The 15,494-nt window shown below is 49.5% G+C and overlaps 1 protein-coding gene across 1 annotated transcript in view; it reads left to right on the top strand.

Moving 5' to 3' along the window:
- LOC141167394 (very-long-chain 3-oxoacyl-CoA reductase-like) overlaps window positions 1–15,494 on the top strand; it is an 80,489-nt gene that overhangs the window by 18,697 nt on the left and 46,298 nt on the right. Inside the window, exons 7-8 of the mRNA XM_073654801.1 lie at window positions 4,568–4,602; window positions 12,210–12,221. Coding sequence (XP_073510902.1) covers window positions 4,568–4,602; window positions 12,210–12,221 — 47 coding nt within the window. The remainder of the gene's footprint in view (window positions 1–4,567; window positions 4,603–12,209; window positions 12,222–15,494) is intronic.

The raw sequence follows: 15,494 nt of genomic DNA, 5'->3' as shown, positions 1-15,494 counted from the left end.
GCCGGGTAATAAGCTGGAGGGTCTTTTTCTGACCGGCGTGGCCAGCTAGTTTAGACGAATGACCCCAGTGAAGGATCTTCTCCCGATCAGGTACCGATACGAACGTCTTTCCGGGAGGGAGACGATTTAGACTCACGGGAGCCACCTGCATTACTCTGGCGGGATCGATGATATGTTTAGGTTCTTCCTCGAGATCAGACACCAGAAAGGATCGGGACAAGGCGTCCGCCTTGATGTTTTTGTCAGCCGGGCGAAAATGTAGAACAAAATCAAAGCGAGCAAAAAACAAGGACCACCGGGCTTGGCGCGGGTTAAGTCTCTGGGCATGCTGGAGGTAAGCCAAGTTTTTGTGGTCAGTGTAAATTATTACCGGGTGAAGAGCCCCCTCGAGCAGGTAACGCCACTCCTCCAATGCCAGCTTGATGGCCAATAACTCTCGGTCTCCTATGGAATAATTGCGCTCAGAGGAGGAGAAGAGTTTAGAGAAGAAGCCGCAAGTTACCATCCTCCCGGAAGATGATTTTTGAGTAAGTACCGCTCCGGCTCCAGAGGAGGAGGCGTCAACTTCCAAGAAGAACTGCTTGTTGCCGTCCGGGTGATGCAGCACCGGGGCGGAAGAGAAGGCCTGTTTTAAGGAAAGAAAGGCCTCCTCTGCTTCGGGCGACCACTCTTTGGGATTAGTACCCTTACGGGTGAGCGCGGAAATTGGGGCAGTCCGGGAAGAGAAGTGCGGTATGAAGAGGCGGTAGTAGTTGGCGAAGCCCAGGAACCGCTGAATGGCCTTCAACCCCTCCGGTCGAGGCCATTTCTCGATGGCAGACAGTTTCTCTGGATCCATTCGTAGGCCGGTCTGAGAAATAATGTAGCCCAAAAACGGAAGCGAGGTCTGCTCAAAGAGGCACTTCTCATATTTAGCGAAGAGGTGATTCTGCCTGAGCCTGAGCAGGACCTGACGAACGTCCCTCCGGTGAGTCTGGAGATCCGGAGAGAAGACCAAGATGTCGTCCAGGTACACCACTACGCAGGAGTAGAGAAGGTCCCGGAAGATGTCATTGACCAACTCTTGAAAGTCGGCAGGAGCGTTACAGAGACCAAAGGACATTACCAGATATTCATAGTGGCCGTCCCGGGTGTTGAATGCCATCTTCCATTCATCCCCCTGACGGATACGGACCAGGTTGTACGCCCCACGGAGGTCCAGTTTGGTGAAGATTCTAGCCCCCCTCAGACGATCAAATAACTCCGGAATGAGCGGAAGGGGGTACTTATTCTTCACCGTGATCTGGTTAAGGCCTCTATAGTCTATACAGGGACGGAGAGAGCCGTCCTTCTTTTTGACGAAAAAGAAGCCTGCTCCCGCCGGGGAGGTAGATTTCCGGATGAATCCCCTGGCCAGATTCTCCTCAATATATTCGGACATCGACCGGGTCTCAGCAGCGGACAATGGATAAATACGCCCACGGGGAGGCGTAGTACCGGGTAACAGGTCGATAGGACAGTCGTATGGTCTATGAGGGGGTAATGTCTCTGCCTCCTTTTTATTAAAGACATCAGCAAATGACCAATAAGGAATCGGAAGTCCAGGTAGATTAGTTGGGGTAGGAGAAGGACGGACGGGATGAACAGGAACCAAACAAGTCTTATGGCAGTCCTGTCCCCAGCGAAGGACCTCTCCGGTCTGCCAGTCAAGCACGGGTGCATGTTTCTGGAGCCAAGGTAGACCTAGTAAGAGGGCGTGAGAGAGTCCAGGCAGAACATGAAAAGAGATGCTCTCAGAATGCAGCATTCCCACCTGCAGAGTTATGGATTCGGTGATGAGTTGGATGGGACGTGGTAAGAGGCCCCCATCCACAGCAGCGACAGATAAGGGTACATCCAGAGGTTTGGTGGGAATGCGGTATTTTTCTACCAGGGACTGTGAAATAAGATTCCCGGCTGCTCCAGAGTCAAGTTGGGCTAGTTCGAAATAACGATTCTCCCCGCAGATAATTGAGACTGACAGCAGCAGAGATGGAGAGGATTTATTCTTGTCTAGGTCGACCTCTCTGAGCGAACCTAGACACAGGCATTTCCCGACCTCTCTGGGCAGGTACGGATCCGGTGCTCCTTACTGCCACAGTAGAAGCAGCTCCCCTCGGCACGGCGTAAGTCCTGACGGGTTTTGACCATCTTGGTCTGGTCGACCTGCATAGGCTCAGGAGAGTGTACCTGTGGAGAAACGGAGGGAGTGACGGGTTTCTGAAAGGTAGGAGCTAGACGTGGAAACCTCCTCTCACGGGTGACCTCTTTGGCACGCTCCTGGAACCTTAGGTCAATCCGGGTGGCAAGAGTTATTAAGTCATCGAGAGTGGTAGGAATGTCTCGACCGGCAAGTTCATCTTTAATACGGCCGGACAGACCCTCCCAGAAGACAGATACCAGAGCGTCGTTATCCCAGGCCAGCTCCGAGGCAAGGGTACGGAACTGTATGGCATATTGGCCCACGGTGAGACTTCCCTGACGGAGACGTAGCAGAGACGATGCAGATGAGGTCTTCCGTCCGGGTTCGTCGAAGACTTTCCGGAAAGCCGTGAGAAAGGCAGGCAAGTCGGACACCAGGGGGTCTCCTCTCTCCCATAGAGGATTTAGCCAGGCCAGAGCCTCCCCATGATGAAGGCTACTTTGGCCCGGTCGGAGTTAAACTGGTGGGACAGGAGTTCAAAGTGCAGGGTACACTGGTTTATGAAGCCCTGAGCCTGAGCGGAGTCGCCTCCGAAGCGAGGAGGTGCAGAAAGCCGGGGTCCGGAGTAGGATACCACGGTATTGGTGGACAGCGGGGCTGCCGGGTTGCGAGTCATGACACTGGCGGTGGTTGCTGGTGGAGCAGTCAGAGTGTCCAGGCGAGAATTGACATTCCGCAGGTGACCCAGGATGGACTCCTGTTGGGACCTCTGACGGGACAGTTCATGACATAGGTCCGAGAGCGAGGGAGCTTGGGTGCCACCGGGTTCCATGGCCCGAGCAAACTGTAACGGGTCTGGGAGGCGGAACCTCTGAGCAACTTATACAAGGGGGCGGTCCTTGTACGGAAGCGGGTGGCGACCGGGGCAGGCAGGCAGATAGTCACAGCAGGTGACCGGGACAGTCTCTGGGTAAACGGGCAGGAGGTCACAGCAAGTGACCGGGACAGTCTCTGGGTAAACGGGCAGGAGGTCACAGCAAGTGACCGGGACAGTCTCTGGGTAAACGGGCAGGTACGACCTGTGACGGCTGAGCCTCCAGGTAGGCTAGCAGGCAGATGGCAGATGAGTGCTCCCTGGTGAGCAGGCGAGAGTCTCTGGACTGGCAGGTGGTCACAGCACGTGACGGCAGAGCCTCCAGGTAGGCTAACAGGCAGGTAACAGATGAGCGCTCCCAGGTGAGCAGGCGAGAGTCTCTGGATAAGCAGATGGTCACAGCATGTGACGGCGGAGCCTCCAGATTGGTAAACAGGCAGGTAGCAGATGAGCGCTCCCAGGTGAGCGGGTAAGAGTCACTGGACTGGCAGATGGTCACAGCACGTGACGGCAGAGCCTCCAGGTAGGCTAGCAAGCAGGTAGCAGGAGGACGCTCCCAGGTGAGCGGGCAAGCTGGTCCATAGACAGACTGACAGGTGTTGGTAGGCAGACCGTCGGACCTCAGGCTAGCAAGCAGGTAAGCGGATAACAGGCTGGAATCAGACAGTGAACTGGCAGGAAACTGGCAGGTAACTGGCAGGTAACTGGCAACGGGACCTGAGGGCTGAAGCAGAGTAGTGAACAGTGCAACAACATTGCTCGGGCACCTCCATTTTGGAGGAGGTGCCTTATATATGGTGAAGTCCTCCGGCCATTGGCCGGGGACTCCTTAGGACGGCGCGCGCGGCCCCTCTAAGAGGGAGGGAGCGCGCGCGCCCAAAGCACAGTGGCCGGGAAGGAGCGCGCGCTGCCAGCAGAGCGGGAGGAGGACGCCGGGCTCGGAGCAGAGGGGTGAGGGGAACAGCGTCCCTGCCTAGCAGAGGGCAGGGACGCCGGCGCTACAGTGATACAGATAGGAGGAGCTATGAGTCTCCTCCTCCTGCAGGGTGATACAGATAGGAGGAGCTATGAGTCTCTTCCCCCTGCAGGGTAATACAGATAGGAGGAGCTATGAGTCTCCTCCCCCTGCAGGGTGATACAGATAGGAGGAGCTATGAGTCTCCTCCCTCTGCAGGGTGATACAGATAGGAGGAGCTATGAGTCTCCTCCCCCTGCAGGGTGATGCAGATAGGAGGAGCTATGAGTCTCCTTCCCCTGCAGGATGATACAGATAGGAGGAGCTATGAGTCTCCAACCCCTGCAGGGAGATACAGATAGGAGGAGCTATGAGTCTCCTCCCCCTGCAGGGTGATACAGATAGGAGGAGCTATGAGTCTCCTTCCCCTGCAGGATGATACAGATAGGAGGAGCTATGAGTCTCCAACCCCTGCAGGGAGATACAGATAGAGGATCTACGAGTCTCCTCCCCCTGCAGGGTGATAAATATCCTTCTGTTTTGCTCTTACCGTTGATTACCTATTTGTGTTTTTTAGATGACCCGGATTGTGCTCCCTAGAATGGTGCAGAGGTACGGGGGTTGGGATGGGGGATGATATTTTGGTGTTGGTGACTGGCAGGGGGTTGGGGTTGTACTTTATTTTTCTGTGCTATTTAGATGTGTTCGGAGTCTCACAAGTTCCCGCGTATATATGAGAAGATGAGAAGTTTTATAACTTTCTACTATACACAGTGACAGTGCAGAAGTGTCGCCGGTGAGGAAACAAAGCTGCACAGTAACAGGACGATAATAGAGATAACCGATTACCAAAATATAAAGTGAGCCAAGAAAAGAGAAATTACATCCCATCAGTATCTGGTGATGGAGGCGACGGGCGGTCACCAGATACTGATGATGGAGGAGACGGGCGGTCACCAGATACTGATCATAGAATCATAGAATCATAGAATGGTAGAGTTGGAGGGGACCTCCTGGGTCATCTGGTCCAACCCCCTGCTCAAAGCAGGATTCACTAGATCATCTCAGACAGATGTCTGTCCAGCCTCTCTTTGAAGACGTCCATTGAAGGGGAACTCACCACCTGATGATGGAGGAGACGGGCGGTCACCAGATACTGATGATGGAGGAGACGGGCGGTCACCAGATACTGATGATAGAGGCGACTGGCGGTCACCAGATACTGATGATGGAGGCGACGGGCGGTCACCAGATACTGATGATGGAGGAGACGGGCGGTCACCAGATACTGATGATGGAGGAGACGGGCGGTCACCAGATACTGATGATGGAGGAGACGGGCGGTCACCAGATACTGATGATGGAGGAGACGGGCGGTCACCAGATACTGATGATAGAGGCGACTGGCGGTCACCAGATACTGATGATGGAGGCAACGGGCGGTCACCAGATACTGATGATGGAGGAGATGGGCGGTCACCAGATACTGATGATGGAGGCGACTGGCGGTCACCAGATACTGATGATGGAGGCGACGGGCGGTCACCAGATACTGATGATGGAAGAGACGGGCGGTCACCAGATACTGATGATGGAGGAGACGGGCGGTCACCAGATACTGAAGATGGAGGCGATGGGCGGTCACCAGTCACTGGTGATGGAGGTGATGGGTGGTCACCAGATACTGATGATAGATGTGACGGGCGGTCACCAGATACTGATGATGGAGGCGACGGGCTGTCACCAGCTGAGAAGTGGATATAGTCGGGGTCAGACTGACACAGATTTTGGTTTTCACATTTTGCCTTTTCAGTGTTTTCGCTCTTTTAGATGAATGTTTCTCTGGTTAGTAACAGACAATTCCCAGCATTACATAAGGTTTCGCTATTGATGAGAGAGCGTGTTTGTAACTGCTCGGTACTCGCCCGAGCATCTCACTGATCAAGATGCTCAGCGCTCAGCGAGTACTTCCGGGTTGCTTGGGCGGGAGCTCGGGTCTCTGCCCCATATGTTTGGTGCTGTTTTAAAGGCGAATAAACATGCGGGGATTGCCTGCCACTCACTGTAATGCTGTAGCCATGTTGGTTGTGGCATTACAGTGATTGGCTGGCCGCATAGCGTCATCAGGTCTGTATCAGACCTGGCGCCGCCATGCTCGTCACAGTCTACCCTTCAGACGGGCAGAGTAGGGAGAGGTGCTGCTGAGCTAGGGAGAGAATTGGTGGTTGATTTAGTCAGGTATTCCACAGCTATATATATATATACATACATCTAAACTAACAGTCCTTCTGAGGACTAATCCATTTGCTTATATTATTGTTGATAGCAGGAGTTAGGCAGGGTTTGTAGAGAGTGTATACAGCACAATAGGGTCCATTGCACGTTCTGTCTTCTGCTGCTGTTACAGATATCCATAGCCTTACATATTAGAGCTAATTTTTTTTGCTCTTAATCCTGATTATTTGCTTAAAAATCAATACAGTACTCCATTTTACTGCTCCATTTGCTTCTTAGCAGAATACAGCCAGATTTTTTTTATTTTATTCGCATTGCTGTATTGTGAAAGCAGAGAAACTTGTCCATCATCAGACGTGATCAGATATTACTGTGGTAATAAGCGTGACATTTTTTGGAATGTGCCAAATATTACACTCCAGTTAAAGTCTTAAAGTTGTGTGTTGTTCAACCTATTCACACTTGGTCGCTGACCAATACCATATCTCTAACGCCATTGCCTAAAATCATGGTCATCAGACAGGATCCCATATTACTGGGGATATAATACAGACATTTTGTGCAGCGGGCCAAATATTATACTGCATTTAAAATGGGCAAGGCGCGTGACAAAGGACGGGGAAGTGGATGTGATGGTGATGGTGCACGCAGAAGCCGAGGCCGTGGGCAAGATGAGGGAGCACAGCAAACACCCACATCATGTCGAACTACCTTACTACTAGGGGGCCGCAGAACACCACTCTTGAAGCCAGAGCAGTGTAAAAAGGTTGTTAGTTGGACAGCAGATAATGCTTCCAGTCAGTTTGCCACCACCACCACCCTGTCTTCCACACTGTCCAGTCTCCGTAGCCGTGAGTCTAGAGTAGAGATGAGCGAATGTTTCAATGTTCGGTGTAGATTATGATCGTCGAATTTGCAATATTCTCCAATTTATTAGTCGAAGATACACCAAACATAGCCAAACACCATTGGATTCAATGGGGCGGCAAAAAACGAACGCATACACAACACCTTCAAATGGGCCCAAAAGATGCCAAAACACACCAAATTAGGGGCAGACACCAGGAAAGTGCATCAATTGACCCAGAGTACAAGTACTATAATTATTATTGTTATTACAGCGACATTTATTCCGTGGTGCTTTAGATGTGAAAAGGGGTCACCGACTGGTACAAGAGGAGCGAGGACCCTGCCCGCGAGGGCGCACAAACAATGCACAAGGGATTCAGTAGGTCAGGGTACAGCTGGTCGTGCGGCGGTATGCTGGAGCGAGGGTTACCACAGATTGTACACTTGTCAGAAGTGGGTCTTCAGCTTCCTTTTCAAGGTTTCCACGGTAGGCGACAGTCTGATGTCTTGGGGTACAGATACATGGGACAAATCTGCTGAGAGCCTAAATGAGGGGAAGTTTCCAGGAGCTCACAAATCAGCAGATTAACCCTTGCACTGATTAATATGAAGGCGAAAGGCTTCTAATGAGTGCAGGAGTGGGAGGTATCAGATGCTACGGTCTTCTGGCTCCTCTCTGTCACGGTAAACCCGTGACACCTTGCAAGCTTCAACACAATGTTTAAAAGGTAGACAGCAGCGGTGGTCGATCTCCTAGACAATGAGCTAACTCCTTTATGATGATAGAGGCCACCATCTCCTTAGCTTGCTGCTGGTACTTTTCTGTGAGAATGAGCTTGTGTCCAACCAGCCTGGAATATTTCCAGTGAATTATGGCATGCCATGGTATTAGCAGTGCACCCAGTACCGGAAGCAAAGCCATCCACAATTTCCTTCTCATGAATTTTATTTGGTAGACTGAATGGCTGCCAAACATTAGTTTCTCACAAAAGAGCTGAAGACACTGAGTAGGTGCAAGTTTCTCCAGCATGTTAGATATCAGAAGGAGAACAGAGAGAGCAGCACGGAGGCTCAGTGGTTAGCACTGAAGCCTTGCAGCGCTGGGGTCCTGGGTTCAAATCCCACCAAGGACAACATCTGCAAGTAGTTTGTTTGTTTTCCCCATGTTTGTGGGGTCTTCCCCCAGGTTCTCTGGTTTCCTCCTCAGTAAAAAAGCAGCCATACAGTTTCCGAGAACCTTCACACAGACTTTACTTAGCCAGGGCTGCTTCTCGGCAGGGTTGGACGAGCCCACCAGAGAATCCTGTGGTGGGCCCTGGCTTCTCCTTCAGGAGAGTTCATAGCGCAAACCTTGCAGCTGCTATGGGGCTCTTGAGCGAGGGAGGAAGGTGGGCCCTCAGAATCAAATCCTCTGGTGGGCCCAATGTTTTTTAGTCTGACACTGCTTCTCGGTAAGAGTTATATTTCATTTCAGCCATATTCTTTAGGTCGGTGAAAGGACTGGCATAGAGGGAAACCATATTTACTCAAGCTGTAGCAAAGCCATGGTTTAGGCTACTAAAGGTCATCATTAAGTGAAACTCATACAGCTTTCCCACAGACTAAAAGAGGGGTATCAAGACTTCCAAGACAGCCAAGACTTCCCTGTCCACACCAAGAGGACATCTGTCCATGTTCTCCTCCTCATTGTCACCCAATCGGCTTTGAGATGAGATGAGGCTAGGCTGTGTAGCATCACATATAGTTCATTGCTCCGCCTGCAATGCCTCCTCTCTAATTGTGAGCAAGGAGCATTTCAGAGATTCAGAGACAGAAAAACGGGATGATGATGCTAGTTATGGCGTCATCGCCGCTTGGAGTCCTCAAAGTTTTGGAAGACAGCACAGATGTCAGACATCCATGCCCACTCATCAGATCTTATGTGTGGAGCCTGACCTAAATTCCAATGGGCGTGTTGTAGCTGGTACTCAAGAACTGCCCTCTGCTGCTCACAAATCCTTCTCAACATCTGCATCATTGATTTCCAATGTGTGGTCACATTGCACACCATTCGGTGAGCTGGAAGCTGCAAACGCTGCTGAAGCACTGCCAGGGTGGCGGAAGCTATAGCTGACTTTCTGAAATGGGCACACACGAGGCATACTTTCACAAGCAACATTGGCAGATCTGGGTAGGTTTTGAGAAACCGCTGAACCACTAAGTTGAGCACATTTAGTGCTCTCTCATCACTAATGTGTACCCCTGTATGGAGAACAATATCAGCACCAAATAATTAAAAGATGAAATATAGCCTGCTTTATATTCCATGGTAGTAAGAAAACCAATTTCGATTATATAATGTGTACCCCTGTGACATATGCACCAAAGAATTAATTTCTGTAGAGTAGAACTAGTATAATGGGGACCGACAACTCTTCCACTACAGCCAACCCAGCAGATGGAAACCCAACCAGGAGTGTTCACATTTCAAAAAATTAGGGACTGACACCTTCATTTCCGTGGCCAACAGATTGGATATGGTGGAGTTCCACCTCTTAGCTTTGTCATGTGTAGGGGAAACAATCTTTTACGTGACCACAACTACAGGACCAAGGGCTGGCTGCTGTGTTGAGAGAGGGCAAAGTACGGTGAATCGGACAAACTGCTGGACCGTGAGTGAGGTGCAGATGGAGAAGTTACAATGGATTGATAAAGTTGTGGTGTGCTCGTTCTCTGAGATCGGTAAAAACCAGCAGGGATGTCTGCTTCCGTTACAGCTGACGGACTCTCACTCAGCCTGACTGGAGTGGGTAAAGAACTGGAGGTTCTGTGGTCAGAGATCTGCATGACAATACTTGACACGGTAACAGAGGAGGAGGAAGAAGCAGCAGATGCGGTTGATGGGGCGGCTGATGGTTGTTTAGGTCCGCATTTTATCGCATTGAGATTGCCAGAGTAACACATGTTGATTGCGCATGTGAAGGTTCCTGCATGTAGTAGTCAAATTATTGCACTTTTTCCCTGTACTGAGCTTTTTCTTGCAAAGTTAGCAGATAACTTGAGTTGGCTCATCCCTTGCGGTATCACAAAAGGCCCAGGCTAGGCAACCCTTGCTGCCCCTGTGAGCAGCAGACCTGTGACTGGTGCTGGTCACTGCCACGGTTGTGGCTAAGGATGCAGTGCTCCTCGCGGTTGCATCACTCCATGTCTGTGCCGTAGGATGCAACATAACCTTCTCGTCTTCCTCCTCCTCCACCTCCTCAGATGAGCTACTCAGCTGTGTGCCTTTGGGTTCACACCAAGTGGGATGCACAACCTCATCATCATCCAATGTGTTATCCCATTCCTCGTCCTGAGAGTCACCCTTCTCTTCTTCTTGCCCTGACAGCACAGTACAGTCGAGGGTCAGGAAGCTGCTCGGACCCAACCTTGTCTAAACAGTATTTGCCCCAAAGAATTTTAAGCTGAGATGTAGTCTGCTTTATATACCAACTTTGAGTTTATCATGTCTGTGTATCCCTGTGTGGAAAACAATATCTGCACCAAAGAATTAAAAGATGAAATATAGCCTGTTTTATATACCACGATAGAAAGAAAACCAATTTCTATTTCATCATGTGTACCCCTGTGAGAACAATATCTGCGCCAAAGAATTAATTTCAATAGAGTATAACTATTATAATATTGATCGACAACTCTCCCACTAAACCCAACCCAGCAGATGGAGACCCAATCAGGATTCCCCACATTTCCAAAAATTAATAGCAGACACCAGCAAAGTGGCATCAATTTCACTAGAGTAAAAGTAGTATAGTGGAAACCGACACCTCTTCCACTACAGGCAACCCAGCAGATGGAGACCCAATCAGCAGTGTTCACATTTTCCTAAATTACGGCCTAACACCACCAAACAGGCATCAATTTCACCAGAGTAGAAGTAATATAATGGAGGTCAGAATCTCTTCCACTACAGCCAACCCAGTAGATGGAGACCCAATCAGGATTCTCCACATTTCCAAAAATGAGTTGCAGACACCAGCAAAGTGGCATCAATTTCAGTACAGTACAAATAGTAGAATTAGGAACGACACCTCTTCCACTACAGCCAACCCAGTAGCTGGAGACCCACCCAGGATTCTCCACATTTACAAAAATTTGTGGCAGACACCAACAAAGGGGCATCAATTTCACTACAGCAGATATAGTAGAATTAGGATCAGACACCTCTTCCACTACAGCCAACCCAGCAGATTGAGACACAATCAGGAGTGCTCACATTTTAAATAATTCAGGCCTAAAACCACCAAAGTGGCATAAATTTCACTAGAGTATAAGTAGTATAATGGGGACCGACACCACTTCCACTACAGCCAGACCAATAGATGGAGACCCAATCAGGAGTGCTCACATTTCCAAAAAATTTTGTTAACACCTGCAGCAGCAGCAGCAGCAAGAGCATGTACACGAGCCATATCACAGACTGCAATTACAGAAGATCAATGCAGCACACTAAAAGCTACAACATCACCTACTCTGTACAGTCTGCGATTGGGATGCAAAAGTCCTTTGAGATCCATGACTTGTTCTACTTGATGAAAGTTAGGCGATCTACACTTTCAGGGGACAGCTGGCTGCGCTTATCCGTCAGGACACCACCAGCAGCACTGAAGAAGCCTTCTGAGAGAACGCTGGCTGCCAGGCATTATAAAACCTCCAAGGTGTGACAGGCGAGCTTAGGCCATTCATTCATTTTTGAAGACCAAAATGTAAAAGGGTCCAAATCCGCCCCGATTTTATTCATATTGAGCTCTAGATACTCCTGCACCATCCTCTTCAGTTGTTCACCATGTGTCAGACTTGTACTCTGTTGTGCTGGTGCAAGAGCTGTTGTAAAAAAATGTGTGGAAGGACTCACAGAAATTGCTTCTGCCACTTACTTTGCTGCTGCTGCAACTAATGTTTTGGCGTTGACTAACTGATGTGCCGGAGGTTGAAAGACTACAGCTGCGAGGCACACTGTGTGCCTCACTCCTATCTTGGGGAAAACCTCTCTTAAGGTTGCTTAAAAGCTTGTTTCGATACTCCAGCATTAGCGGGTCCCTTTCCAGGGCAGGAAGCATCTGGCAAAATTTACTCTGATAACGTGGATCTAACAGAGTGGCAACCCAGTAGCCATCATTATTTTGAATCATAACTATACGGGGATCATGTTGCAGATAGTGCATCAAGAAGGCACTCATATGTTGGGCTCTTCCAGGAGGTCCAAGGCCATGCTGTATTGATGGCTGGGTAACACTGATGCTTGTTTCCTCCGTCCCCTCCTGCCAACCACGTTCAACAGAGAGGGGATGATTATCCTCTTCATCTTCTGATTGTTGCTCTCCTGTCACCTCTTCCTCCTCCATTTGTTCCTAGGCTCTTGCAACTTCACTAACAGTATGTCTGGTATCACCAACCCCCCCCCCATCACAGTAATCCACATTCCCTTGGCACTCGCCTGTGTGACGACAGTCTGGAACTCAGACATTCTTATCATTTCCGCATCCTCCTCTTCTTCTGGGACCACCACCTTCTGCTGCAGGCTATTCAAAGTCTACTCCAGCATGTAGATGACCGAAATAGTGATGCTGATGATGGCATTGTCAGCGCTAAGTATTTTAGTAGCCATTTCAAAACTGTGCAGAAGGGTGCAGAGGTCCTTAATCTGTGCCCACTCCATAAACGTGATATGACCCACGTCTATACTGCGTTGGCCCAGGCTATACAACATGACATACTGCATCAGGGCTCGTTGCTGTTTCCACAGTCGCTGCAACATGTGCAGAGAGGAATTCCACCGTGTCACATATCAACCTGTTAACTGTCACGGACAAAGATCTCTGTATCGATGCAAGTCGATGACCTGAGGGGTGCGAACGGCAGAAGTGGGCACACAGCTTCCGTGCTTTCTGAAGCAGCTCATCCAGGCCGGGATAGTGGCGGAGAAATCGCTGTACCACCAGGTTGAGGACGTGAGCCATGCAAGGCACATGTATGAGCTCACCTCAGCGTATGACCACCAAGTTTGCACCATTTTAGCACACGGCGTTTACCGGCTCCTGGTTTAGCGGAGAAAGCCATTGCTCAAACTCAGCCTGGAAAGCTGTTCACAACTCTTCAGCTGTATGACTGCGATCTCCAAGGCATATTAATTTGAAGACTGCCTGACTGCGGTAAGCCCTGGCTGTGCAGTATGGAGGTGGTGTGGATTCGCTCTGCACTGTTGAAACACGTGTCTCATTAAGGCAGAGGTTGAGTGCGCAGGTGGAGGCGCTAGAGGAGGTGGAGGACGCAGAAGCAGTGGAGGAAGTGTGAAATACAGAGGTTTCTTCTTCAAGTCTTGGGGATTCCAAGACTTGTGGGGCAGCCCCTTCCCCGCCTGCCCCCACAGCCACCAGAGTCACCCAGTGCCCGGTCAGCGAGATGTAACGCCCTTGGTCATGCTTACTAGTCCAGGTGTCTGTGGTGAAATGAACCCTGGCAGATACATATTTAGTCAAGGAATGGGTGATGTTGTCTGTGACATGCTGGTGTAGCGCAGCTTTCTTAGAGAAGTAATTCTCGACTGGGCAACTGGTACTGGGGGACTGTGACGGACATCAGCTTTTGGAAACCGTCTGTATCTACCAGGCAGAAAGGCAGCATTTCTGTTGCCAACAGATTCGAGATGGTGGAGTTCAACTTCTTAGCTTTCTCATGTGTAGGATGAAACAATCTTTTACGTGACCACAACTGCGGACGGAGGGCTGGCTGCAGTGCTGAGAGAGGGCGGAGTACGGGAACTGGACAAACTGCTGGACCGTGAGTGAGGTGCAGGGGGTGGTGTTACAGTGGATTGAGAGACATGTGGTGTGCTCGGTGAAACAAACACAGCTGATGGGCTCTCACTCAGCCTGACTGGCGCAGGTAAAGAACCGGAGGTTCTGTGGTCAGAGACCTGCGTGACAATACTTGGCACGGTAACAGCGGAGAAGCATCAGATGCGGTTGATGGGGCAGCTGATGGTTGTTGAGGTCCGCTGGTCTGCATTTTAACGCAGTGAGATTCCCAGCGTAACGCATGTTTTTTTTTTAAACAATGTGTTTATTGAATTTTGCACAAAAATCAGAACATACAATCTATAGGGCCAACAGATGCCCAAAACTGTGCCCCAACCTCTGGGCTTACAAGTTGTATAAAATGAACAGTATAAAAAATAAATAAAAGGAAAATACATATACATAAAATAAAACAAAAGAAAAAGAATGAATTAATTACGTTAATTTCCCCATATACTGTATTAGATGGTTGTGAGAAATAATTTATATCCGTAAGTGCTGTGAATGTCGCATGGCTCATATTTACACTATTGCAAGATCGGAGGTGCAAGGTAGGGAGAGGGGCCCAGAATCGTCCCGCGCGTCACCCAAACTCAGAACGGCACACAAAATATCCCGCTTCCTCAACGTTCCCCATGTATAGACAATGGGCTGTTTAACCAAGGTTCCCATATTTTATCAGTTTTCTTCTTTGCCTTGAGTGTGTGTGCCAGAGCCCTTTCATATTGACAGTTCGTGTTTAGTCTGGTCACTATGTCCCCCACCGTAGGGATGCCCACTCCTTTCCATTTAGCCGCGATAGCTGATCTAACTGCGATCAGAATATGTGACAAAATTCCTCTAATTTCCCAGGGGACATCCATTAATCCTATATGAAGTATTCCCATACTAGGTGTTATCTCTAGGTGAGTCCCCAGTACATCCCATATCAAACTATCCAGTGCCCCCCATAGTGATTGAAGTTTTGGACAAAACCACCACATGTGGCCCAACGAGCCTTCCCCATTGCATCCTCTCCAACATAAAGATGATGATTCAGGCCCGAAGTGTACCATCTGTGCCGGGTAGTAGTACCATCTCATGTACGTCTTTTTAAGCTGCTCTAGGTGGTTTAAACACGACGAAACTCGCTGGACCTCATCCAAACCATCCCGCCAGTCCTGAGGGTCCGTCAAAATTCTTAGATCCCGTTCCCAACGAGTCATATACGTCAATTTATCGTCCAGATCTGGGTCGTTTAGAGCCCTATAAAGTATAGAAACCCCCTTAGAACTGGTCTTAGAGTGGAGAAAGCAACCCATAGCTCTTTTATCCTTAGGTAGAATAAAAAAGGGGGATGTCTGTGTAGAGTGGAGTAAATGCCTTATTTGCAAATACTGGTAAAACAAGGGCCGCAGGTTCGGGAATCTCATAACTAGTTTATCAAAAGGAATTATTACATTATCCTCCAACAGGTATGCTAGCGATTGAACTCCAGCTGTCACCCAACGTTGAAGGTTAATATATGGAATATGATATTCTAGAGCTCGTAAAGAGATCTCAGTCCTGGGGAGTAACTGCAGTTTGGATGCCAAATTCCTCCAA

The sequence above is a fragment of the Phyllobates terribilis genome, unplaced genomic scaffold (genome assembly GCF_046119375.1).
Source record: "Phyllobates terribilis strain yellow unplaced genomic scaffold, ASM4611937v1 Scaffold_11__3_contigs__length_659146591, whole genome shotgun sequence".
In the NCBI taxonomy this organism is placed as follows: Eukaryota; Metazoa; Chordata; class Amphibia; order Anura; family Dendrobatidae; genus Phyllobates; species Phyllobates terribilis.
The sequence above is the reverse complement of the archived record's forward strand: the minus strand, read 5'-3'. Positions and strand labels throughout refer to the sequence as shown.